The 27,500-nt window shown below is 47.0% G+C and overlaps 1 protein-coding gene across 1 annotated transcript in view; it reads right to left on the bottom strand.

The window, feature by feature from the left end:
* XPO4 (exportin 4) overlaps nucleotides 1-27,500 on the bottom strand; it is a 185,530-nt gene that overhangs the window by 39,427 nt on the left and 118,603 nt on the right. Inside the window, exons 10-12 of the mRNA XM_075337399.1 lie at nucleotides 21,050-21,226; nucleotides 6,700-6,842; nucleotides 2,228-2,373 (exon numbers count right to left, since the gene is read on the bottom strand). Of these exons, the coding sequence (XP_075193514.1) occupies nucleotides 2,228-2,373; nucleotides 6,700-6,842; nucleotides 21,050-21,226 (466 nt within the window). The remainder of the gene's footprint in view (nucleotides 1-2,227; nucleotides 2,374-6,699; nucleotides 6,843-21,049; nucleotides 21,227-27,500) is intronic.

Below are 27,500 nucleotides of genomic sequence, written 5' to 3'. Positions count from 1 at the left end.
CATATCAAAGGATCTTTATATATACTTTTTCTAAAGATCTCTTTTATCTATGCTAGTGTATACAGGCACGGTTAGGCAGGGATTAGCAGTGTACGCCCAGAACTGCTCATGGTTCTGGTTGCATATTGGACCTAACAGGTTCCCTTTAAATTGATAAATGAAGGGTTGTAATTACACAAGCTCAGGGTGATGGGTGGTCTTACACATACAGCCCCGCACACCACAGTCTGCTCCAGTGACACCGGTAGTAATGTGATACAATAGGACTTCTGAGATCCCAGACTAACCCCGTCTGGAACCTCCTGTACAAAGTGACTACTCCACATTGACCCCAGGAGCCGGCTCCGATTGTGTCACACCGGTTATTCCGGGACAGCCTTTAACATGTGCACGCACCCAATGAAGCCAAACTCATGCGCGCTCCTTAGCTTATACAGATAACTCCACAATACTAGTCCATAGACTAAACTAAGATTAAATAAAATGAAAACGATTCGATGTAATTCTTTTTTGCTCTAAATAGATTTTTCTGGGTGGAAAATCTGCTGCATATCACAGTGCCAGCAATGTGAATGAGACCTTACACCTCACACTTGCTGCTGAGAAAGCCCGGAGCAGAGATCGGCCAGCACTGCAGACTGCATGTCAGTGTATGCTACAGACTTATACCCAGCTGCAATCCCTAGAGGTCCATGGGCTTATTCTTTACTTCAATGCACCATGTCTACATTTTGCAGCAGAATTTAAGGCCAAGATTTTTTTTTTCCCTTTTTTAAAGGGAACCTGGCAGCTTGGAATTGCAGTGCAATCTATAAACAAAAGGAGACCAGATTGATAACGTTATAGTGAATGTTTGCCTACCCATAAGCATGGAAATCCCTGCGCGCTTTGGGTCCAGTGGGCGGTCTCATCGGTGACTGACAGCCTTCCTTGTACAAGTGATAGTTGTATGTCACTGATGGGACCGTCCACTGGATCCTCGAGCGCAGAATAAGTATACGATGTTATACTAAATTTTTCCCTACAAACCTATACAGTGGAACCTTTGTTAATGAGAACAGTCCGTTCTGGGAGTAGTGTGCTTGTAAACCAAGTTACTCGTCTAGCAAAGCAAAATTTCCCATAGGAAATAATGGAAGCTCCGACAATTCATTCCACAACTTGTGCAATGTTCCATCCTGGTCCCTTATTATGCCCTTACACACACACACACACACACACACACACACACACACACATTATACTCACCTTACCTTCCGTTCCATCACCGGCCTCCTGGTTATTGCAGTTCGCCAGTACAGGATGTGTATCAGGTAACCATCGCGACCGATGCCGAAACTTCCGCTGCCAGAGTGCTGACGTCAAAGGCAGGAGCCGCTTGCCTCTGATTGGTCAACGCGCTGCCTTTGAGTAGCGGCTGACAGTGAAAGTTCCTCCCTCGTCACGATGGTTACCGATACACATCCTGTATGAGCGAACTGCAAGAACAAGGAGGCCGGTGATGGAACGGAAGGTAAAGTGAGCATAATATGTGTGTGTGTGTACGTGTGTGTGTGTACGTGTGTGTGTGTTTGTGCGGACTATAAGAGCAGGTCAGAGCACGGTGGATGTACGGAACCGGAAGTGTTTGCGGCAAGTATTTTGCTTGTACGGGAAAGCTTGCTTGTAAAGTGAGTTACAAATTTACAGCAAGCTTTGCTCGGAATACTCGCTAACCGGGTTACTCATTAGCCAAGGTTCCACTGTATAATCAATCTACTGACAGCCCCCCGATTCTAACATGCCTATAGATTAAACTACATTTCCACACAGGACCCCCTTAATCCTGGCCTGAGATTTGTGCAAACTTGTTCTTCGGTAAAGGAAGCATGCTGATGACAAATGTGACAGAACACAATCCATTTTGTTCTTATACAAACCCACTTGTCTTATAACTAATGATGTCATAGGGCTTAGCCAACACTGATGGGCGGGGAAGTTTCACATTTCTATACACACCCCTGCGAGTCTTATTGGTGCATAATTCTGAGGAGTTATTCCTTTGTTTGGAATACTATATAAGCTGGTCACAATGTAATAAAGCAGATGCTTTCGGGACACCACAAAGCGTGTGTGCTGCAATGATTTCCCGAGTGCTTGTAAAACAAATCTTACTAATTTGGAGTTCCAGTGGCATAGACTGAGTGTATTTCACTCGCACAAACAAGTTTATGAAAGTATCACTAACCTGTAACTAAAATGAGCCAGTGAATGTCCTCGTACAGATCATCCAGCACCTTATTATCTGTTGACCCTGTCCCCGGTGAGGCCAGTAACTGCTGCTGATGCCTTTGTAGCTGCCCATGAAGTCTCGTTACGCGATCCTCTAATAAGCTGAAAGACAAGTTACACATCCGATTTACCACTCTGTGCAAACAGTCACCATTCACGTACACAGGATTATGGGAGTCACAGTAGGATTATTGGAGCCATCCTCTTCTACAAGCATTGCTGCTCCATATTACAGAACCAGAGGTGTCTTCTGCATGTGGCCCTGTCCATGAGGACAGAAGAGGCACATTTACACAAGACGATTTCTCCCAGAACGAGCATCATTAAGTCCAGTAGACTAGTTTAAAGGTCCCTTTACATAAGATGAAGCAAACTGTATTGGGGAAAGTAGACCATATTATCAGCATTACTTTATATGAGGGAAGTGTGGGAGGAAATTAGAATTTTTTAACCATCAAACTTTAAGGGTTTCATTAAAAATGTTGAACGGTTTACTTTCTACAGCCTCGATGTATCACAGTACATAGACTGCAGGATGAGTGATTGACGAAGCCCTCCGTGACCGAGGCTCCCGGCTAGTCTCTTCTGAACCACCTCGGCTTTTTTATAACCAGTGGGAAGATGAACTTTGTCTTCTTAAAAAAATCAGCTTCAAAAGGCAACTCGAGAAAACCGGGATAAGGAGTTACAGACTGTCAGAATGGGCGTCCTAGTGGGTTTGGCTGCTTAAAATGGAATTAACGCTCTTTATAAAAAGATACCAATGTTAACCCATCCCGAAAAAAAAATAAAAACAAAAAAAAAAAAAAAAAACACAAAAAAACCATACTTGCAGTAGGAATCCACTTACGGCGCCATTAATGCAGCTCCAACAATCTCCACCAGACCAGAAGTGATGGAGTCATGACCACTAGTGACCCAATTGCGGAGGTCACTGATGACTCCGGGCCTGGTAATGACCGTCAGGGCAGCAGAATAAGGTACATTTTAGGCTAGGTTCACATTTCCGTCAATTTGTATCAGTCACAATCCGCGGCTCTGGTAAACAACGGAATCCGTTTGGCGGATTCTGTTGTGTCCCATAGACTTGTATGAGTGGCGGATTGCGACTAATGACCTTGCGTTGCATCCGCGGCGCATCAGTCGTCTTTGGACTGACCGCCAGGCGGAAACAACGCAGAATGTAACTTTTTTGGGCCATCAAAATTAACGCACCGTGCATGAATGCGTCGCAATCTGTAAAGCTTGTAATGGATGTCTATGGTGCTGGATTCCGTCGTAATCAGTCTTACGACGGAATCCAGGGCTGGATTCCGTCATGCTCTACTGAGGCACACCCACTGGGCTGTCCCAAACACAAACGGATCACGACGGATCCGTCAAAAAACGGACGCACAGCGGATGTAACGGACGCGACTGATCAGTTTTTTCACAGGATTCCTATGAACGGAATCCTGTGAAAACCACATCCGTTGCGTCAGTTGACATCTAAAAAACGACGGATCTGTCGCTGACGGACCTGACGGATTTAAAACAACGGAAATGTGAACCTAGCCTTAGGGGTAAGGTTTCTTTTTTTCATTATTATTCTTTCCTTCAACCAGCATTACTTCCCATGGATAACTTATTAAAACATGGAAAACCCTTCTAACTCATTCTGCAGCCGGTTATGTACAGTGATACATAGATGCTGGGAAGTCAAAAGGGTCCACATTTTTTAACTAAACCACTAGTGATGAGCGAATACTACCATTTAAGGGTGCTTCGTAATAACCAATTGGTGGTCGGATGGGCACAACTCGATAGACGTTAATGGGAAACTCAAGCATTTTTCTGGAAAAATGCTGGTTCCCATTGACTTCTATTGTATTTGGTACTCGAGTTGAGCACACCGGAGTATCCGACCTGCTCGATTTGAGTATCGAGCACCCCAGCATGGTAGTATTCACTCACCACTGAAAACCATATCATAAAAATGTATTTTAGGCAAAAATACATGCTTTTTAAAAAAAAAACAAAAAAAAAAACAAAAAAAAACACAAACCAAAAAGTGCCCATATAATTTAAAGTGTTTAAAGCATGAATACAGTGATCCTCTTCAATGTGAGACTCTTATATAGTCTTTTGGCTAAATCCTTAAAAGGGGTTTTTCCATTTTAACCCCTTCAGCCCCCGGGCACTTTCTGTTTTTGCGTTTTTGTTTTTTGCTCCCCTTCTTCCGAGAGGCATAACTTTTTTATTTTTCCATCAATCTTGCCATATGAGGGCTTGTTTTTTGCGGGACGAGTTGTACTTTTAAATTAAACCATAAGTTTTACCATATAGTGTACTGGAAAACGGCAAAAAAATTCCAAGTGCGGAAAAATTGCAAAAAAAGTGTGATCGTACAATAGTTTTTGGGATATTTTATTCACTGTGTTCACTATATGGTACAACTGAGGTATCTATGTGATGCCTCAGGTCGGTGCGAGTTTGTAGACACCAAACATGTATAGGTTTACTTGTATCTAAGAGGTTAAAAAAAATTCACAAGCTTGTCCAAAAAACGTGGCGCACGTTTTGCGCCATTTTCCAAAACCCGTAGCGTTCTCATTTTTCAGGATCTGAGGCTCAGTGATGGCTTATTTTTTGCGTCTCGACCTGACGTTTTTAACTGTACCATTTTTATGCAGATGCTACGTTTTGATCGCCTGTTATTGCATTTTGCGCAAAATTTGCGGCGACCAAAAAACGTAATTTTGGCGTTTGGAATTTTTTTGCCGCTACGCCGTTTACTGATCAGATTCATTGATTTTATATTTTGATAGATCGGGCATTTCTGAACGTGGCGATACCAAATATGTGTGTATTTTTTATTTTTTTAACCCTTTAATTTTCAATGGGGTGAAAGGGGGGTGATTTGAACTTTTAGGTTTTTTATTTTTTTTTAATTTTTTAAAACTTTTTTTTTTTTATTTTACTAGTCCCCCTAGGGGGCTATAGCGATCAGCAATCCGATCGCTTTGCACTATCTGCAGATCTCAGCTACACAGCTGAGAACTGCAGATTTGCTGCTTCACTTTCAATGCCGGCTGTATTCCGGCATTGAGAGGAAGTGAGTCATGTTAGCTACAGGCGTCATCACATGACCCTGTGCTACCATGGCAACCGCCGAAAGTCACGCGATCATGTCACGTGACTTCCGGTGGGGGCGGGGTAAGTGACTGTCATGGCGGCGCCCATATACATATCGCTGTTAAGATTTTGGCAGCGAAATGTAAGGGGTTAATGGTCGCGGGTGGAAGCGATTCCACCCGCGGCTAGCAGGCACACGTCAGCTGTTGATAACAGCTGATATGTGCGCGGATCGCCGCCGCCTGATGGCGGCAGGGGGCGGGGCTTACCGGCACACGATCCATGACGTACCCAGTACGTCATGGGTCGTTAAGGGGTTAAGCAAAATGAACTACAAACACTGTAAAATACTTAAACAGATCAGGTACTTGCCCCCACCGTATCACTGGAATTTGGCTGCAGCGCTGCCATTATGTCCATGTTGGAAATACATGCTTGTTGACTCTGTGGCTGTGTCGAGGTAGATTAAACAAGCCCCCGAGATCAGCGATTGCCTACCCAGTGATGTGCGCCGTCAAAGTGACGTCAGGGCTGCAGCCAAAACAGACACTGGAGCTGCGTCGAAAAACCAGGGGGAGAAAGTACCTGATTTGTTATTTTAGGCATTTTACAGAGCTTTGGGTCCACTTTCCATAAAATGGAAATTCCCTTAAAATGAGTAAATTATGTCTGCTGTAAATTAATGGTGTAAGGAAAACAAATCTGCTACACAGGTAATTGCTTTGAATTTACTATTTCTAAGGCTTCTTTCACACGTCCGTGCAAAACACAAACATTTTGCAAGGTCCGTGATGAAGGTGCGTATGTGTGTATATTCTACGTGTGATATCCGGATAGTACACGGACAGCATGATCTGGTATACTTACCTGTCTCCGGCGCTGCTGTTATTTCCGGGTCTGCGGTCAGAGTGGTGAATATGCATGAGGCATAATGAGCGGGAACCGGAAGTAACAGCAGTGTAGGAGATGGGTAAGTATAAAAATTCTTTATTTTTATGTAACCTCTGTTTTCTTTGGTATGTGTCACACTGATGTGTCACAGATCACATCAGTGTTCGGGTCCATGTGACACCCGTACTGCTGGCGGTCATATCGCCGTGTGGCGCACACAGACACGCGTGTGCTCCACATGGACACACGGTTCGTGTGAAAACACGGAGATGTGACCGAGCCCATTGATTTTAATGGGTCTACGCGAGTCCGTGTGAAAACGGACGTCACACATACCGGAGGTACAGATGTGTGAAGGAGGCCTAAAACCGTCTGTCATATGCAAAGCTTACTGCTAACAATGAAAAGCAGAATGTCCTGTACCTCATCAGCAGAGGTATGCAGTGATCCGCCGCTATTCTCCCCAGCATGCCCACACTGGACAGCTGATCAGAAAATAAGTCGCGGTCGTCTTCCTGAATTTCATTTATTTCTTCCTCCTCTCGAGAGGCAACTCCATTAGCAGTCTGGGCAGTGATGGAAAAAGAAAAAAAAGAATATATTAAAACAAAATCAAAATAAAGGCTGAAAATATTGTATTGTAATATATATATATTAATATAATATATACTTTATAATATATCCTCTTGGTCCCAGAACTCGGCATATTACCTTTGTGCCACTATTAGACTATAGATACCTTTTTTTCCTCCAGATTTCCTACCAGGTTACATTAGAATTCCAGTGTGTTTTATACAGTATAATATAATAACCAAACCAGATAAATCCTACTCCGTTCAGGTTTTCCACTCAACCCAAGTCATCCCAACAAAAGGCTTAGATATGATTATTCTGGATTGCTTAAATAAAATTATTATTTCCACAGCGTTTTACAGACATAATCACTGTCCCCATCGGGGCTCAAAACATACATTCCCTATCAGTATGGTCTTTGAAGTGTGGGAAAAGAAGGGAATTTTGTTTACTTACCGTAAATTCCTTTTCTTCTAGCTCCAATTGGGAGACCCAGACAATCGGGTGTATAGGCTATGCCTCCAGAGGCCGCACAAAGTATTACACCAAAAGTGTAAAGCCCCTCCCCTTCTGCGTATACACCCCCCGTGCTCCCACGGGCTCCTCAGTTTTGGTGCAAAAGCAAGAAGGAGGAAAAAAAAAATTATAAACTGGTTTAAAGTAAATTCAATCCGAAGGAATATCGGAAAACTGAAACCATGCAACATGAACAACATGTGTACACAAAAAAACAGGGGCGGGTGCTGGGTCTCCCAATTGGAGCTAGAAGAAAAGGAATTTACGGTAAGTAAACAAAATTCCCTTCTTCTTTGTCGCTCCATTGGGAGACCCAGACAATTGGGACGTCCAAAAGCAGTCCCTGGGTGGGTAAATAATACCTCATAATAGAGCCGTAACGGCTCCGTCCTACAGGTGGGCAACCGCCGCCTGAAGGACTCGCCTACCTAGGCTGGCATCCGCCGAAGCATAGGTATGCACCTGATAGTGTTTCGTGAAAGTGTGCAGGCTCGACCAGGTAGCCGCCTGACACACCTGTTGAGCCGTAGCCTGGTGCCTCAAAGCCCAGGACGCACCCACGGCTCTGGTAGAATGGGCCTTCAGCCCTGAGGGAACCGGAAGCCCAGCAGAACGGTAAGCTTCGAGAATTGGTTCCTTGATCCACCGAGCGAGGGTTGATTTGGAAGCCTGTGACCCTTTACGCTGGCTAGCGACAAGGACAAAGAGTGCATCCGAGCGGCGCAGGGGCGCCGTACAAGAAATGTAGAGTCTGAGTGCTCTCACCAGATCTAACAAGTGCAAATCCTTTTCACATTGGTGAATTGGATGAGGGCAAAAAGAGGGTAAGGAGATATCCTGATTGAGATGAAAAGGGGATACCACCTTAGGTAAAAATTCCGGAACCGGGCGCAGAACCACCTTGTCCTGGTGAAACACCAGGAAAGGGGCTTTGCATGACAATGCTGCTAGCTCAGACACTCTCCGAAGTGAAGTGACTGCTACTAGGAAAACCACTTTCTGCGAAAGGCGTGCGAGAGAAATATCCCTTATTGGCTCGAACGGTGGTTTCTGAAGAACCATCAGCACCCTGTTCAGATCCCAGGGTTCCAACGGACGTTTGTAAGGAGGGACGATGTGACAAACCCCCTGCAGGAACGTGCGTACCTGTGGAAGTCTGGCCAAGCGCTTCTGAAAAAAAAACACAGAGAGCGCAGAGACTTGTCCCTTAAGGGAGCCAAGCGACAAACCCTTTTCCAATCCGGACTGAAGAAAGGACAGAAAAGTGGGCAAGGCAAATGGCCAGGGAGAAAGACCCTGATCAGAGCACCATGACAGGAATATTTTCCACGTCCTGTGGTAGATCTTGGCGGACGTTGGTTTCCTAGCCTGTCTCATAGTGGCAATGACCTCTTGAGATAATCCTGAAGACGCTAAGATCCAGGACTCAATGGCCACACAGTCAGGTTGAGGGCCGCAGTTCAGATGGAAAAACGGCCCTTGAGACAGCAAGTCTGGTCGGTCTGGTAGTGCCCACGGTTGGCCGACCGTGAGATGCCACCGATCCGGGTACCACGACCTCCTCGGCCAGTCTGGAGCGACGAGGATGGCGCGGCGGCAGTCGGTCCTGATCTTGCGTAACACTCTGGGCAACAGTGCCAGCGGAGGAAACACATAAGGGAGTTGAAACTGCGACCAATCCTGAACTAAGGCGTCTGCCGCCAGAGCTCTGTGATCGTGAGAACGTGCCATGAATGCCGTGACCTTGTTGTTGTGCCGGGACGCCATTAGGTCGACGTCCGGCATCCCCCAGCGGCAACAGATCTCCTGAAACACGTCCGGGTAAAGGGACCATTCCCCTGCGTCCATGCCCTGGCGACTGAGAAAATCTGCTTCCCAGTTTTCCACACCCGGGATGTGAACTGCGGAGATGGTGGAGGCCGTGGCTTCCACCCACATCAAAATCCGCCGGACCTCCTGGAAGGCTTGCCGACTGCGTGTTCCTCATTGGTGGTTGATGTAAGCCACCGCTGTGGAGTTGTCCGACTGAATTCGGATCTGCTTGCCTTCCAGCCACTGCTGTAACGCTTTTAGGGCTAGATACACTGCCCTGATCTCCAGAACATTGATCTGAAGTGAGAACTCTTGCCGAGTCCACGTACCCTGAGCCCTGTGGTGGAGAAAAAACTGCTCCCCACCCTGACAGACTCGCGTCCGTCGTGACCACCGCCCAGGATGGGGGTAGGAAGGATTTCCCCTTCGATAATGAAGTGGGATGAAGCCACCACCGAAGGGAAGCTTTGGTTGCCTGAGAGAGGGAGACGTTCCTGTCGAGGGACGTCGGCTTCCTGTCCCATTTGCGTAGGATGTCCCATTGAAGAGGACGCAGGTGAAACTGCGCGAACGGGACTGCCTCCATTGCTGCCACCATCTTCCCCAGGAAGTGCATGAGGCGCCTCAAGGGGTGTGATTGACCTTGAAGGAGAGATTGCACCCCCGTCTGCAGTGAGCGCTGCTTGTTCAGCGGAAGATTCACTATCGCTGAGAGGGTATGAAACTCCATGCCAAGATATGCCAGCGATTGGGCCGGTGTCAGATTTGACTTTGGAAAATTGATGATCCACCCGAAACTCTGGAGAGTCTCCAGAGTCGCGGTGAGGCTGTGCTGGCATGCCTCTTGAGAGGGAGCCTTGACCAGCAGATCGTCTAAGTAAGGGATCACCGAGTGACCCTGAGAGTGGAGGACCGCAACTACTGCAGCCATGGTCTTGGTGAAAACCCGTGGGGCTGTCGCCAGGCCGAACGGCAGTGCCACGAACTGCAGGTGTTCGTCTCCTATGGCGAAGCGCAGGAAGCGCTGATGCTCTGGAGCAATCGGTACGTGGAGATAAGCATCTTTGATATCGATCAATGCAAGGAAATCTCCTTGGGACATTGAGGCGATGACGGAGCGGAGGGATTCCATCCGGAACCGCCTGGTCTTTACGTGTTTGTTCAGCAGTTTTAGGTCCAGGACAGGACGGAAAGACCCGTCCTTCTTTGGAACCACAAACAGGTTGGAGTAAAAACCGTGACCCTGTTGCTGAAGAGGAACAGGGACCACCACTCCTTCTGTCTTCAGAGTGCCCAGCGCCTGCAGAAGAGCATCGGCTCGCTCGGGAGGCGGAGATGTTCTGAAAAATCGAGTCGGAGGACGAGAGCCGAACTCTATCCTGTAACCGTGAGACAGAATGTCTCTGACTTAGACCGCCATGGATCGGAGTTCCTCTGATCCTTCTGAGGCCTTTTGTACGAGGAGAATTGGGACCTGCCCGCACCCCGAAAGGACCGAAACCTCGACTGTCCCCTCCTCTGTTGGGGTAATTTTGGTTTGGCCTGGGGTAAGGATGTTTCCTTTCCCATGGATTGTTTGATGATTTCATCCAGCCTCTCACCAAACAAACGGTCGCCAGAAAATGGCAAACCGGTTAAGCACTTTTTGGAAGCCGAATCTGCCTTCCATTCCCGTAGCCACAAGGCTCTGCGTATTGCCACCGAATTGTCGGCTGCAACCGCCGTAGGCTCGCAGAGTCCAGGACAGCATTAATAGCGTAGGACGCAAATGCCGACGTTTGAGAAGTTATGGACGCCACTTGCGGCGCAGACGTACGTGTGAGTGCGTCAATTTGCGCTTGACCCGCTGCAATAGCTTGGAGTGCCCATACGGCTGCGAATGCTGGAGCAAAAGACGCGCCGATAGCTTGATAGATGGATTTCAACCAGAGCTCCATCTGTCTGTCAGTGGCATCCTTGAGTGAAGCCCCATCTTCAACAGCAACTATGGATCTAGCCGCCAGTCTGGAGATTGGAGGATCCACCTTGGGACACTGAGTCCCGCCCTTGACCACGTCCGGGGGGAAGGGATAACGTGTATCCTTAAGGCGCTTGGAAAAAACGCTTATCTGGACAAACTCGGTGTTTCTGGACTGTCTCTCTGAAGTCAGAGTGATCCAGAAACATACTCGTTGTACGCTTGGGGAACCTGAAACGGAATTTCTCCTGCTGAGAGGCTGACTCCTCCACTGGAGGAGCCGAGGGAGAAATATCCAACATTTGATGTATGGACGCGATAAGATCATTCACTATGGCGTCACCATCAGGAGTATCAAGGTTGAGAGCGGCCTCAGGATCCGAATCCTGATCAGCTACCTCCGCTTCATCATACAGAGAGTCCCCCTTCTGAGACCCTGAACAATGTGATGAGGTCGAGGGGATTTCCCAGCGAGCTCGCTTAGGCGGTCTGGGGCTGCGGTCCGTGTCAGAGACCTCACCCTGGGATCTAGAGACACCCCGGGGGAACATTGTTGTTCCAACTGAGGGGAACCAGGGGGCAATGATTCCACAGTGCCCATGGTCTGAGATACCAGTCTGAACTGCAAAGCTTCTAGAATCTTAGCTATAGTTTCAGAAAGTCTGTCAGTAAAAACTGCAAACTCCGTCCCTGTCACCTGGACAGTGTTAGCTGGTGGTTCCCCCTGGGCCCCCCTTAGCAGAGGCTCTGGCTGAGCAAGTGCCACAGGGGCCGAGCAGTGCACACAATGAGGGTCAGTGGAACCTGCCGGTAGCGAGGTCGTACATGCGGCGCAGGCAGCATAGTAAGCCTGTGTTTTGGCACCCCTGCGTCTTGTGGGTGCCATGCTGTTGTCTCCCCTGAGCAACACAATAGGGTATATAGCCAGAAATCCACCGTGCACCATACAGTGTAAAGTATAGCCTATAAACATATAATCTATAATTACACTTCAGCACAAGTGGGGCCAGCACCTCAGGTGCTGATTACCGCCCGCTTAAAGCGGTTGTGTGGCCACCAGCATCCCTGCCTGGGTCCCCCAGAGCTTGTCTCCCCTCTGCAGCGTCAGGGGAGCTGACAGGAATGGCTGCCGGCGTCCTGAGGAGAGGAGGGAGCCGTGGGCGTGACCCAGAAAGTGCGGGAACTGGTGCCCCACTGTGCACAGTGAGGGGGGTGGAGTATGCAAAGCATGCTCCAGCCCTCAGTGCTGCCGTCCTGTACAGCGTCCCGCCCTTCACCTGACTGGCAGGGCTGGGGGCGGGAAGAAAAAGACTAGGCCGCAAAAGCCGGGGACTCGAGTTATCAGCGCGGCCGCCGTATAAGCGCGGTCGGCGCGGAAGTCCCCGGCGCACTAACAGTCCCAGCCGCGCCGCAGTGATAACAATGGCAGCGGCGGTCAGCGCGGCAGTCCCCATACACTAACACACTCAGCGACGCTGCAGTGTGTAATGGCACAAGCGCAGTCAGCGCCGCGGTCCCCGGTGCACTAGCATACCCAGCAATGCTGGAGTGTTGCTGTGCGCGGTCCCCACGGGGACACAGAGTACCTCAAAGTAGCAGGGCCATGTCCCTGAACGATACTCGGCTCCTATCCAGCAGAGTCCTCAGGAGCTGTGGATGGAGCACGGTCTCATGTGCCTGGAGACCGATAGGATCCCACTTCACCCAGAGCCCTAAGGGGGATGGGGAAGGAAAAACAGCATGTGGGCTCCAGCCTCCGTACCCGCAATGGATACCTCAACCTTAACAACACCGCCGACAAGAGTGGGGTGAGAAGGGAGCATGCTGGGGGGCCCTGTTATGGGCCCTCTTTTCTTCCATCCGACATAGTCAGCAGCTGCTGCTGACTAAGCTGTGGAGCCATGCGTGCATGTCTGCCTCCTTCGCACAAAGCAAAAAATTGAGGAGCCCGTGGGAGCACGGGGGGTGTATACGCAGAAGGGGAGGGGCTTTACACTTTTGGTGTAATACTTTGTGCGGCCTCCGGAGGCATAGCCTATACACCCGATTGTCTGGGTCTCCCAATGGAGCGACAAAGAAAAACGGAGTACCTGGAGGAAACCTACGCAAACATGAGGAGAACATACAAGCTCCTTGCAGATGTCGTCACCAGTGGGATTTGAACCAGGATCTTGAATGTATCTTGTTTTTTAAAACGAGAAGCGGTCATGTGTAAAGACACGGTTAATCTGCAGGTTAATAGCACTATTATTTAGTGTTATAGCGCAATCTATTCCATGGCGCTTTACATGTGAAAGGGGTATACATAATATGGACAAGTACAATAATCATAAACACCACAAGATACAGACTGGTATAGGAGGAGAGAGGTCCCTGCCCGCGAGGGCTCACAGTCTACAAAGGATGGGTGAGGATACAGTAGGTTAGGGTAGAGCTGATTGTGCGGCGCTGTATCAGACTGAGGGTTACGGCAGGTTGTAGGCTTGTCGGAAGAGGTGGGTCTTCAGGTTCCTTTTGAAGCTTGTCAAGGTAGGCGAGAGTCTGATGTGTTGTGGCAGAGCATTCCAGAGTATGGGGGAGGCACGGGAGAAATCTTGGATGCGATGGTGGGAAGAGGAGATAAGAGAGGAGTAAAGAAGGAGATCTTGTGAAGATCGAAGGTTACGTGCAGGTAAGTACCGGGAGACTAGGTCACAGATGTATATAGGAGACAGGCTGTGGATGGCTTTATATGTCATGGTTAGTGTTTTGAACTGGAGTCGTTGGGCAATGGGAAGCCAGTGAAGGGATTGGCAGAGAGGAGAGGTCGGGGAGTAGCGGGGGGGACAGGTGGATTAGCCGGGCAGCATAGTGTAGAATAGATTGTAGGGGTGCGAGACTGTTAGAAGGGAGGCCACAGAGCAGGAGGTTGCAATAATCCAGGTGGGAGGATAAGGGTATGTACTAGGGTTTTTGCAGCTTCTTGGTTAAGGAATGTGCGAATCCGGGAGATGTTTTTGAGTTGTAGTTGGCAGGAGGTGAAGAGGGATCAGAGTCTAGAGTTACTCCCAGGCAGCGAGCACGTGGGATTGGGGATTTTCTAAGCAGCCATTGACATTGATGGATGTGTCAGGTGGGGGGGTGAGTGAGGAGGAGGAAAGATAATGAATTCAGTTTTGTCCATGTTCGGTTTTAGGAATCGAGCAGAGAAAAAAGGATGAAATAGCAGACAGACATTGTGGGATTCTGGTTAATAGGAAGGTGATGTCAGGTCTAGAGAGCTAGATCTGTGTATCATCAGCGGAGAGATGATACTGAAAGCCGTGGGACTCTATGAGCTGTCCCAGGCCAAAGGTGAAACCTGCCCGGCATCTGCAGAATGAACCCCGCTGCTGGGAGGAAAATAACTTGAATCCTCCAGGCAGCTTTCTGGTTTCAGTCACAGGGGCGTCCTCCTGGCAGCGGGGGTTCAATGTGCCGGCGCAAAGCAGGTTTCAAACACTATTATCTGCAGGTTCATAGTGTTTTTTTACACGTTCCCGGAGAAAAAAGTCATATAAACAAAAACCTGATTTAAAACAACAGCCCATTCTCTGACGATGGCTTGTCTTTAAAGGGTTGACCCACTAAAGAGATTTATCACATGCCCATGAAAATATTAAACAGTTGAGCAAAAAAATTCAAGCTAGTCCACTATTTAGACCGCGGTCCTCTAGGGTAACCATACCGCGGAGGTCTTCACTTCTATGGCCAGCATTCGTGACTAGGCCCTGCATGTCGTGAAACTTAGTAAATGCCAAAAGCTACCTGAGGATGCCGGCTGCCGAAGTAACGACTACGCTAATCCCACTGTTGGCGGTAGCCGTTATCAGTCATTAATTCTTTAACGAGCCTTTCAAAATGACCAGGATAAAACACAAACCAGCACCGCCGCTAAAAAGAAAAGGCAACCATTTGCCAACAGCTGTTTCGGTGGTTTTACGCTGAATAGAGGTAAACTAACTCCAAAAGGGTGCACTTATCTTCAGAGGAGGACAGCTAATTTGTAGAGATGGTCCGATGAATCGATTTGCACCTGGCCCATCGGGCAATGTCCGAAACCCTCGGGCGCCAGATGGGAGCCCTGAAACAGCTTGCTACCGCCTCTTCTTCTGACTAACCGGGATGGTACAACAATCACACTGCAACGATTACATCCTGTCCGGTAGACTGCTCAAAAGAGGAGCCAAAAATGGCGTTAAGTCGCGGTTCACAGGGCACTCGTGGCCACTAGACAAGGCTCTGCGAATCGATTCGCACCGTCTACACTAATTTGTACCCTTTTTCAAAGGGCCAACTAATACTCCATAATGTAAATGGTGGAGTAACGTTACCACGTAGACCCTACGGTAGCTACCGGCAATTAACCAAATTTCCTTTTTCTTAGGACGATTTTTTTCTAAGTATTTTAAAAACGGTACAAAAAGGAAACAGTCTCCAATAACATTACAGCTCAACATCCAAAGATGGCAGCGCGGAGCAAGCGTCAGGATATCGTGTTCCCGTATCTCCGCGAGGCTCATTAACAAGCGTCTTACATTATGCACATATGGAAATTGAAGTGGGTGCGCAGCATTAGCCGGGCATCCCGGAGACAATCTGCTCCACGCTTCAGCACTTCTCGCCGCACACTTCCAGGATTCCTGTCTCTCCTTAATCTAAACCACCAAACACGTCTCTTTTGGTGACTTCAAAGCTGCAGCTGCCGACTACAGAGGGCTTCCGATCCATTTGTAAGCCCCGGCTACCGCTTTGAAACCAAGTCGCGCTGCGGCATGTCAGCTGTGCTTTAATTTGTTACTTTGAGCTAAATAACTTATTTGATAGAGCGAGGCTCCCCCCGGCCCATACAGGACACTTGTTACTCCAATTGCATTAGCATTTTGCCCTTAGCATCCTATATATGAGGATTAACTGAGCGACATGCCTGCAACAAAGCACAGAGGTTTCTGAAGATTATCCGCTCTAGTGTCAGGGTGAAGAGTTGAAAAGGAATCAGAGGACACGGAGAAGAAGTCACAACAAGGCCGTGGGCCGCAGCCCGACTGACCACTAGGTACAGATAGCTGCACGGACAGAGAACCACAGGAGCTCTGCACCCACTGATCATACCACGGACAGAGAACCACAGGAGCTCTGCACCCACTGATCATACCACGGACAGAGAACCACAGGAGCTCTGCACCCACTGATCATACCACGGACAGAGAACCACAGGAGCTCTGCACCCACTGATCATACCACGGACAGAGAACCACAGGAGCTCTGCACCCACTGATCATACCACGGACAGAGAACCACAGGAGCTCTGCACCCACTGATCATACCACGGACAGAGAACCACAGGAGCTCTGCACCCACTGATCATACCATGGACAGAGAACCACAGGAGCTCTGCACCCACTGATCATACCACGGACAGAGAACCACAGGAGCTCTGCACCCACTGATCATACCACGGACAGAGAACCACAAGAGCTCTGCACCCACTGATCATACCACGGACAGAGAACCACAGGAGCTCTGCACCCACTGATCATACCACGGACAGAGAACCACAGGAGCTCTGCACCCACTGATCATACCACGGACAGAGAACCACAGGAGCTCTGCACCCACTGATCATACCACGGACAGAGAACCACAGGAGCTCTGCACCCACTGATCATACCACGGACAGAGAACCACAGGAGCTCTGCACCCACTGATCATACCACGGACAGAGAACCACAGGAGCTCTGCACCCACTGATCATACCACGGACAGAGAACCACAGGAGCTCTGCACCCACTGATAATACTCCGATCACTCAGTAATTTGTTTTTTGGGGGTTTTTTCCGGGGTGGGTGGGTTATAAAGCTAAATAGAGAACATGCACAACCGAGTTGTATCAAAGGGCAATGGAAAAAAATGCATCCAATGGTAGGAAATGACTTTTGCAATTCTAAAGCAGCAGATCCTCTGCGAGATTAGCACTAAAGGAGGAGGGAAATGCAAAACCACTGGAAAGGAGCAGCGAGGCAATTACCGTATTTATCGGACTATAAGACGCACCCTGGTTTTAGAGGAAGAATATAAGAAAATAAAATTTTAAGCAAAAAAACGTGGTCATGACACATTATGGGGCGAGGATCTGCTGCTGACACTGTTATGGGGGTAATGTCCCCAAATTCTCTACTAAGGTACCCCATCCTGGTAATGATCCTCCTGCCTTGTATATGATCCCTATCCTTGTCTATTTGTCCCCCATCCTGATATATATTCCCATCCTGATATATGGCCTGCATCCTGTGGCACACAAAAAATAAACGATTATACTCACCTTTCCTCACTCCCTGCAGCATCGCTCCTCCTCCTCTCTGTCAGTAGCAGCGCCGCTGACCTGTGTGGAGCTGTGAGCACCGCTCTCCACACACATCAGCGGCTGGCAGACAGGAGGACATCGCGATGCTGCAGGGAACGGTGCATATACCGTACTTATTCACTGCCCCCCACGCTGATGATGATATGCGGGGGGCAGTGAATGTAGCCGCACATGATCACTCCAGGCTGTAGTTGCCAGGGGTGATCACGCGGGCCGGCTGTTAATTATGCCCACATCCCCCGCCCATCACCCCGCCCACCTGTCAGCGCCAGCTTCAGCGCTGAGAGATGATGGGCGGGAGGATGCGTGCATATGAAATGAGCAGGCCCACGTGGTCACGGCAGGCGCTGCTACAGCCTGCTCATGTCATCAATGACCCGCAGCACCCTCACTCCCCGCAGCCCTACATTCAGACTAAGGCGCACCCCCCACTTTCCGCCAACATTTGGGGGGAAAAAAAGTGCGTCTTATAGTCCGAAAAATACGCTTCCATTAATCAAGAGTAGTGATGCACGGGCACTACCATGTTCGGTACTCGTAAATATTGATGAGCGGGCACTACCATGCTTGGGTCTCATAACCAGCAGTTGGTGCTCAGATGGGCACTATGCGAGCACAATAGTATAATGGAAGTCAATAGGGGGCTCGAATATTATTGCAGACGAGCTCCTGAAAAATGCTCGAGTAGCCTATTGACTCCCATTCTGCTCAGTACTCCAGTTGCACCCACCCATGGGCGGCACGGTGGCTCAGTGGTTAGCGCTGCAGTCTTGCAGCGCTGGGGTCCTGGGTTCGAATCCCACCAAGGACACCATCTGCAAGGAGTTTGTATGTTCTCCCAGTGTTTGCGGGGGTTTCCTCCGGGTTCTCCGGTTTCCTCCCACACTCCAAAGACATACAGATAGGGACTTTAGATTGTGAGCCCCAATGGGGACAGTGTTCCTGATGTATGTAAAGCGCTGCGGAATATGTTAGCACTATATAAAACTAAAGATTTATTTATTTTTATTTTAATTTTTTATCCGAGGACAAAAATGCAAGTTACGTGTATTGGGCACCCGAGCATTGTAGTGCTCACTGATCACTAGTTACGAGTACAGATCACCCGAGCATGGTAGTGCCCGCTCATCACTAAAAAGCTTAGCCCTTTTGTTTTCCAAATGTCCCGAAGGTCAGACCCCGAAAAAAATAATATTGGAGTGGCCTATGCTAGTGACAGGCCATGATGTTCTACGATAATCAGTACCACACCTAACCCCAGCTCTGTGCATTATTTTTCTAAAATACATGGGCAGCACAGTGGCTCAGTGGTTAGCCTTCAGTCTTCCAGCACTGGGGTCAGGCTTCCTTTAAAAAAACAAAATACATTTAAGTTCCTGGGTTCAAATCCCACTTAAAGGGCAACGTCTGCAAGGAGTTTATATGCTCTCTGTGTGCTTCTGTGGGCTTCCTCTAATCTCCCACCACACTCCAAAGACATACTGATAGGGAAAGTAGATTGTGAGCCCCAATGGGGACAGGGATTATGTCTGTAAAGTGCTGTGAAATAAATGGTACTATATAAATAAGAGCTAAAATATAACTTTTGCAATTAGTGCTCATTACAAATATTGTTCGGCTTTACTTTTACAGGCTCTTTGCTTCCTTGCAAATTCAACTCTTAGGCTATGTGCGCATTTTTTGGGTGCGTTTTTGGGCTCAAAACTACATGACTTTGCTTCCCCAGCAAAGTCTATGAGTTTTCATTTTTGCTGTCCGCACACAATTTTTTTTTAAGCTACTTTTTTGAGCTAAAAAAAAAAATAAAAAAAAAATAAAAAAAAAAAAAATGGACATGTCAATTCTTTCCTGCGTTTTCCCACCATCCAATGCATTGGAAAAAAACCACAGAAAAACACAGATCAAAAACGCAGCAAAACACAGCCAAAAAATGCATGCGTTTTTGCCGCGGGTGCGTTTTTAGTGGCCAAAAACGCACAAAATGCAGAGTCAAAAAAACGCAGCGTGTGCACATAGCCTTATATGGCCTTTGTGCAAATAAGCGGAGAGGAGCTCAGAAAAACACAACACATTTAAAGGGAATCTATCACAGGTTTTTGCTATATAAACTGAGGACAGCATGATGCAAGGGTTAAAGGGAACCTGTCAGCAGAAATTGTGCACTAAACCTAAAAGTTTCCCCCTCTGCAGCTCCTGGACTGCGTTCTAGAAAGGTTCCTGTTGTTATTGTGCCCCCTTTTAGACCAAAATAAAGACTTTATAAAGTGGTACCTTTTCCTATGCAAATCTTGTTAATTGTACCCGGGGGCGGGCTCTCTTGCGTCCGTTATCCTGCCTCCTGCTGCTTTACGCCGTCCCCCATCGCTCAATTTCATACTTCAGGACGCCGCCCAGTGCGCCAGAGGTCTAGCCCATGCGCCGTGCCACTCTAGCGGGAGTGCACTGTGCACAGTGTGGCCGCTGGTGACGTGTTGCGCAGGCGTCAGATTATGGGCAGCGCTGAGACCTCGGGCGCACTGGGCGGCGTCCTGAAGTATGAAATCGAACGATGGGGGACGGCGTAAAGCAGCAGGAGGCAGGATAACGGACACCCGACAGCCCGCCCCCGTGTACGATTAACAAGATTTGCATAGGAAAAGGTACAACTTTATAAAGTCTTTATTTTGGTCTAAAAGGGGGCACAAGAACAACAGGAACCTTTCTAGAATGCAGCCCAGGAGCTGCAGAGGGGGAAACTTTTAGGCTTAGTGCAAAATTTCTGCTGACAGGTTCCCTTTAAGATTTGGTGCAAATTTCTGCATCTCTTGGCAGGAAAAACGCAGCAACAGCAAAAAAGTATTTTTGGTGCAGATTTTCTTTTCATTCATTAGTATGGGTGAAATCTTCAGCAAAAACGTAAGAATTGACATCTGTAGATTTAAATCTGCACCAAATCTGCAAGGACAAAAAAAGCAAAGTCTGCACAAGACTTCCAAATTCTCATCCACTGTGCTGCCATCAGGAAATCCTTCAGGTTTTGTGACTAATCTGCACTCAAAAAAATGCAATAAAAACGCAACATGTGCACACAGCCGTAAGGAGGATAAAGAAAGCAAATGGTGCAAAAATTTTTAATGAAACCCAATTTCAAAAATCATTTTTAGCCCCCAAATACATTAAGTTTTTTTTAAATAAATGTTTTTAGAAGGTGGACAACCCCTGTAAAAGTACACGGTAGGTGCACTTAGTCGAGAGGTGCACTGTGCAGAGGAAACTTTCATAGACTGCATCACAGCAATCAGAGTTACGGCTTATTCAAAAGATCTGCAATACGTAAGGACTGGAAGTTGGATTTCTCATAGGAGTGAATAGGAAAAAGAAAACATTTTAAAAAGAAAGATTTTGGAGCAGATACACAAAAAAAAATAAAAAAAACAAAAATAAAATTAAAAATAAATAAAATAAAAAATCCTCCCAAACCTATTTGAACGTAGCTTTACAATCCCTCCATGGTTGTAAGTCTGAACAGGGGGAAATTAAATAAAAAAACTCACCAAATTCCGTGTGCCATCTGGGGCAGCTAAATGGCACTGGATGTAGGAGTTGAACACCTGGACGGCGTGCTGAGTGAAGAAGCCTTTATGGAAATGTTTATCGTCTTGCACCAATGTGAGCCAGGATTCCAGCAGCTTATCATAAGCTTCCATGTACACCATGTCATCTTTGTCAAGCTGCGAGTAAAAGAGCAAAAAAACATCATAAAAATAGTAGTTGCATTATAAAATGACCTTTTAAAAGGGAATTGGTCAGCAGGTTTTTGCTATGTAAGCTGAAGACCGCATGCTGCAAGGGTTAATACAGAGAATTCAAGGATGCCTGTATTGTCAAGGTCAGATCTTAGGTTTATTGGCTGTGTGTTTAACCAGCAGGACCCTTATCATTGTTAGTACTAAAATTGCAGTTCGGCACCCCCCCTCACTGTCAATGTACAATCACCATCAAGAACCCGGTGAGGGCGAGCGTAGCTCTCTCAGCTCTACTACAACGCTAGATCTAAAAATTCAGATTGTGCCAGAACCGCTACACGCAGTAATCTAACTGATACATCATTTGAATCTGGATCTCTTTGCCTACATTATGCTGCTCTCAGATGAGGTAGCAAAAACCTGCTGACAGATTCCCTTTAAATACGGCTGCACTGTCCTCTACACACAGCCTATACCCTGCAATAAAATCACAATGTGAACGTATCTAATATATTTTTATATATATATATATATATATATATATATATATATATATATATATATATATATAAAATCTCCTATAGAGTATAGCCTTGCTAAGCTGCGGCAACCTTACATTGTGGACTGTGTACATAAACATACGGGTGTTTTATGGTCGCTAAATCCTTTATGCTTGCCGTATAATCTCCACAGTCTAGACGACCCAGTTCAAAGCTGCAGAGACGTGGTCAGGAGATCATATAGCAGAGAGCGGCAGGAGCCGGCAGCTGGGGACAGCCGGCAGGGCCGGAGCGCTGCACGCACGCCTTGTTTTCATGCTGCGTATAAATGCTTTAAAAGGGACTCGCAGCGATGGCCACTTCTGATCAGATTAGAGGCTGCATGCCTGCTCTGTCCTGACACGGTCCAGAGCTGAGATAAGATGCTTTTTCTGGAAAACTTGACCTTTTTGCTAACCCTAAAATCCCCTTAAAAGGATCCGTGTAATTTTACATATGCTGATATAAATACAATTCCTGCACGTCTGCAGTGGATACAGGCTACAACACATCCAACGCAGCCCGGTGCTGAAGACAGTATTTTTTCATATGTGGAAGGGAGAAAACCATGTCAGACGGGAGCAGATTGCTGTATGTGGTGGTCATAAGCAGATGACGGGAGCGGAAGATTAGCTGCGCAGGGATAAAAATAAACTGGATCCATGCGGCAGAGACCGCAACACGGAAATTTATATGAAACTGTAGCTTTTCCTGTTCTTTATTGTTGGCATATACTATAATTCTAAAGCCATTACTGGCAAAAAAAACCCCAAAAAACGACAGAGAGAGACAGACACACAAACAGACAGGCAGGCAGGCAGACAGACGCTTCCCCCCCTGGAGAATATAGATGTCTACTACCAGCCACTCAAAAAAAAAACAAAGACCGCGTGTACCCAGCTACCAAACCTTTCTATCGTTCCATATACAAGCAGTCTCTTCAGGGAGGAAAAGGACACGAATTATTGTGCCACCTTTTGGATGTAACCATCCAAAAAGTCAATATAGACCATTGAGACGTTTTCTTATAAAACCCAAACCAGACACTATTTGCATACACATGTTTTAGGGCATGTACCCCTCATCAGTGCAAAGCAAAAGGCCTAATTTGGCTAGATGAGAGGAATCAGAGGGGTCTAAGGGGCAAATGCTCTCCTCTGCCGGCATAAAGAGACCTATAGGCCATGCAAGAAGTCAATATAGACCATTGAGACATGACTTCGTATAAAAGCCAAACCAGATAGTATTGGCATACATGTTTTAGGATATGTACCTCTCATCAGTGCAAAGCAAGAGGCCTAATTTGGCTAGATGAGAGGAATCAGGGGTGTAAGGGGTAAATGCTCTCCTTTTTGAAAGTGCTGTAACCAGTGTAAGGAGATCTATAGGCCATGCAGTGTTCATCCTCTCATCGCGCCATTAAAATATACATATACATATACACACACACACATATACATACTCCCTGGAGCCTAGCATGCATAGAATGAGAATCTTGGGGAAATGCAGCTATCCCCAACTATTGTCCCATTATGTCAAATACGATACAACAACGATAATGCAAAATCTAGGAGGCAGCACAAATCTTCAGATGTTTCTGTGTAACCATCCCACGTGTATGGGCGTCTCTTTATCCTTTCTGACAGATTGTGTCAGAAGAAAGTCGGCTCAGACAGGTTGAATTTTAACGTCTGGCCCTTTTCATACATTTGTAGCATTTGTAAGGACAGTGATCTGGTCAAAAACCTATAGCACCACAATGACAACTCATTAAGACAGAGGAATTATTTTTGGACCCCGCTCAAAGCTGCCGATCTTTAACACCCTAACACTTTCTCACCACATCGAATACGGGCTGAAGAAACTGAAGTCTCAAAAGGATCCAAAATAAGCTGTACATACATCAGAACGAAATAAAAATATAATAAGCCTTATTGCAGTTATGATTAAAGAAAATGTCAGCAGGTTTTTGCTATATAATCTGAGAGCAGCACGATGTAAGGACAGAGACTCAGATTGCAGCAATGTGTCACTTATAAGACTGTTTTGCCAGGACAAGGTGTCTCGTGACTCCTAGTCCAACCCCACTCCCAGCCCTGATTAGCAGCTGTCAATATAAATTGCACACTTGAAGCTGCCAATCAGTGGTGTGTGTAGGGCTAGAAAGGTTCAGCATTCTGAGCTCTGCAGCTATCACAACTCCTGCACCAAGTAAGTGGCGTCACTGGAATCAGGGTCTCTGTACCTACATCATACTGCTGTCTGATTATATAGCAAAAACTCTGAAGCTGAAAAGTGCAACAGTGCGGTGTCCACTGATCAGAATGGTCCTGTGGATGTATGGGGAAACCGCTTGTCTTCAATATTAAGTGACTGTGCAGGGAAAGAGCGCTGCGGCACAAGGCTGTTGCAGTTTTCAACTGCGGTGTAAATGCAGGTGAAGTCCGGGCTGAAGCCATGTTCATAAAATCCCAGAGACCACAACAGAACCGAGATGTACCCCATTATGGTCATTGTCTGATGGAAAATTGATCCATGACAGCACCATGACCTATATATTAAAGAGGACCAACCACCAGGATTTTCCTATATAAACTAAAGCCAGTGCTGTACTGGTGCTATCATGCTGATTCTATACATACCTGTAGTTGTGAGATCGAATGTATAGTATCTGAAATATAGGCAAGTAAAGTTTGTGAAATGCACTGTTATTTGATCATAGGTGCAACAGAATTTCTAATAGGTGGGTCAGGTTTTGCTAGTTATTCTCGCCCCTGTCTGCTGCCTGTCCTTCCTCCCCCTTGTCCTTCCTCCCTCCTTCTGTAATAACAGACAGGGGAGAGGCAGGAATAACTAGCAAAACCCAACCCACCTACAACATATTCATCAAATAACCGTGCATTTCACAAACTTTATTTGCCTGTATCTCAGATACTATACATCCAATCTCACAACTAAAGGTATGTATAGAATCCGGGTGATAGCGCCAGTATAGCACTGGCTTTAGTTTATATAGGAAAATTCTGGTGGTTGGTCCTCTTTAACCCCTTCAGCCCCCAGCCTGTTTTCACCTTAAAGACCCGGCCATTTTTTGCAATTCTGACCAGTGTCACTTTGACAGGTTATAACTCTGGAACACTTCAACGGATCCTGGCGATTCTGAGATTGTTTTTTCGTGACATATTGTACTTCATGTCAGTGGTAAATTTAGGCCGATATGTTTTGCGTTTATTTGTGAAAATTTCGGAAATTTAGCGAAAATTTTGAAAATTTTGCAATTTTCAAAATTTGAAATTTTATGCCCATAAATCTGAGAGATATGTCACACAAAAAAGTTACTAAATAACATTTCCCACATGTCTACTTTACACCAGCGCAATTTTTGAAAAAAAAAAAATTTCCGTTAGGAAGTTAAAAGGGTTCAAAGTTCATCAGCAATTTCTCATTTTTCCAACAAAATTTACAAAAAAAAATTGTTTAGGTACCACATCACATTTGGAGTGATTTGAGAAACCTAGGCGACAGAAAATACCCAAAAGTGACCCAATTCTAAAATCTGCACCCCTCACTCTGCTCAAAACCACATCCAAGAAGTTTATTAACCCTTTAGGAGCTTCACAGCAACCAAAGCAATGTAGACGAAAAAATGAAAATTTTACTTTTTTAACACAAAAATGTTACTTTAGCCATAAAAATTAGTATTTTCACAAGGGTATCAGGAAAAATGCATCATAAAATGTATCGTGCATTTTCTCCTGAGTACGCAGATATCCCATATGTGGTGGTAATCAAATGTTTGGGCGCACAGCAGGACTCGGAAGGCAAGGAGCGCCATTTGAATTTTTGAGTGCAAAATTAGCTGCACTCATTAGCGGACGCCATGTCGGGTTTGAAGACTCCCCGAGGTGCCTAAACAATGGAGCTCCCCCACAAATGACCCCATTTTGGAAACTAGAGCCCTCAAATATTTTTTCTAGATGTTTGATGTGCACTTTGAACCCCTGGGGGCTTCACAGAAGTTTATAACGTTGAGCCGTGAAAAGAAAAAAAAATTTTTTTACCACAAAACTGTTGCTTCAACCAGGTAGCTTTTTTTATCACAAGGGTATCATGAAAAAATGCACCATAAAATTTATGGTGCATTTTCTCCTGAGTACGCATATACCCCATATGTGGTGGAAATCAAATGTTTGGGCGCACGGCAGGACTCGGAAGGCAAGGAGCGCCATTTCACAGCAAAATTGGTTGGAATTATTAGCGGACGCCATGTTTCATTTGGAGACCCCCCTGAAGTGCCTAAACAATGGAGCTCCCCCACAATTGACCCCATTTTGGAAACTAGACCCCTCATGGAATTTATCTAGCTGTTTAGTGAGCACTTTGAACCCCTGGAGGCTTCACAAACGTTTGTAATGTTCAGCCGTGAAAATATTTTATTCTTTTTGTTACCACAAAATTGTTTTTTCAAACAGGTAGCTTTTTTTTCCACAAGGGTATCAGAAAAAAATGCACCATAAAATGTATTGTGCAATTTCTCCTGAGTACGACGATACCTCATATGTGGTGGAAATCAATTGTTTGGGCGAACGGCGGGGCTCAGAAGAAAAGGAGCGCCATTTCACAGTAAAATTGATTGGAATTATTAGCAGACGCCATGTTTCATTTGGAGACCCCCTGAGGTGCCTAAACAATGGAGCTCCCCCACATGTGATCCCATTTTGGAAACTAGAGCCCCCCCCATACAAAAAAAATTAGTTTGGCGAAATAAAAAATACAGACATCAGTAAAAAAAAAAAAAAAAAAAAAGAGCGCCTGCCACTAAGACCAGTGCCAAACGTGAGAGCAATGCACGAGTCTCGCATCGCATCATCCACTGCAGTCTGGAAGCGAGCAACTGCGCTGGATAATGCGATGCGAGAGGGCGGGGCGGCAGATGAGAAAGGGCGCAGCGGATGGAAGATGGGAAAGGGCGCAGCGGATGGAGGAGCGGCAGAGGATGGGAAAGGGCGCAGCGGATGGATGATGGGAAATGGCGCAGCGGATGGATGGGAAATGGCGCAGCGGATGGAGGAGCGGCAGAGGATGGGAAAGGGCGCAGCGGATGGATGATGGGAAATGGCGCAGCGGATGGATGGGAAATGGCGCAGCGGATGGAGGAGCGGCAGAGGATGGGAAAGGGCGCAGCGGATGGATGATGGGAAATGGCGCAGCGGATGGATGGGAAATGGCGCAGCGGATGGAAGAGCGGCAGAGGATGGGAAAGGGCGCAGCGGATGGATGATGGGAAATGGCGCAGCGGATGGATGGGAAATGGCGCAGCGGATGGAGGAGCGGCAGAGGATGGGAAAGGGCGCAGCGGATGGATGATGGGAAATGGCGCAGCGGATGGATGGGAAATGGCGCAGCGGATGGAGGAGCGGCAGTGGATGGGGGGGGTGAGATGGGGATACCTACCTTACAGGATGGATCTAGGCAGCAGGATCACAGCAGACAGAAGAGGCAGCAGATGAAGGAGGCAACAGATCGAGGAGGGTGAGAGGGGGCAGTAGATGGAAAATGGGAGAGAGCAGGCAGCAGATCGGGGAGGGGGGCAGAGTCTGATGCGAGAGAGAGATGGCACATGTAGGGGAAGGGAGGGGGGCTTGCAGCACATGTAGGGGGAGGGAGGGGGGCTTGCAGCACATGTAGGGGGAGGGAGGGGGGCTTGCAGCACATGTGGG

This window comes from Anomaloglossus baeobatrachus, chromosome 2 (assembly GCF_048569485.1).
Source record: "Anomaloglossus baeobatrachus isolate aAnoBae1 chromosome 2, aAnoBae1.hap1, whole genome shotgun sequence".
In the NCBI taxonomy this organism is placed as follows: Eukaryota; Metazoa; Chordata; class Amphibia; order Anura; family Aromobatidae; genus Anomaloglossus; species Anomaloglossus baeobatrachus.
This window is presented reverse-complemented; position numbering and strand designations above follow the sequence as displayed.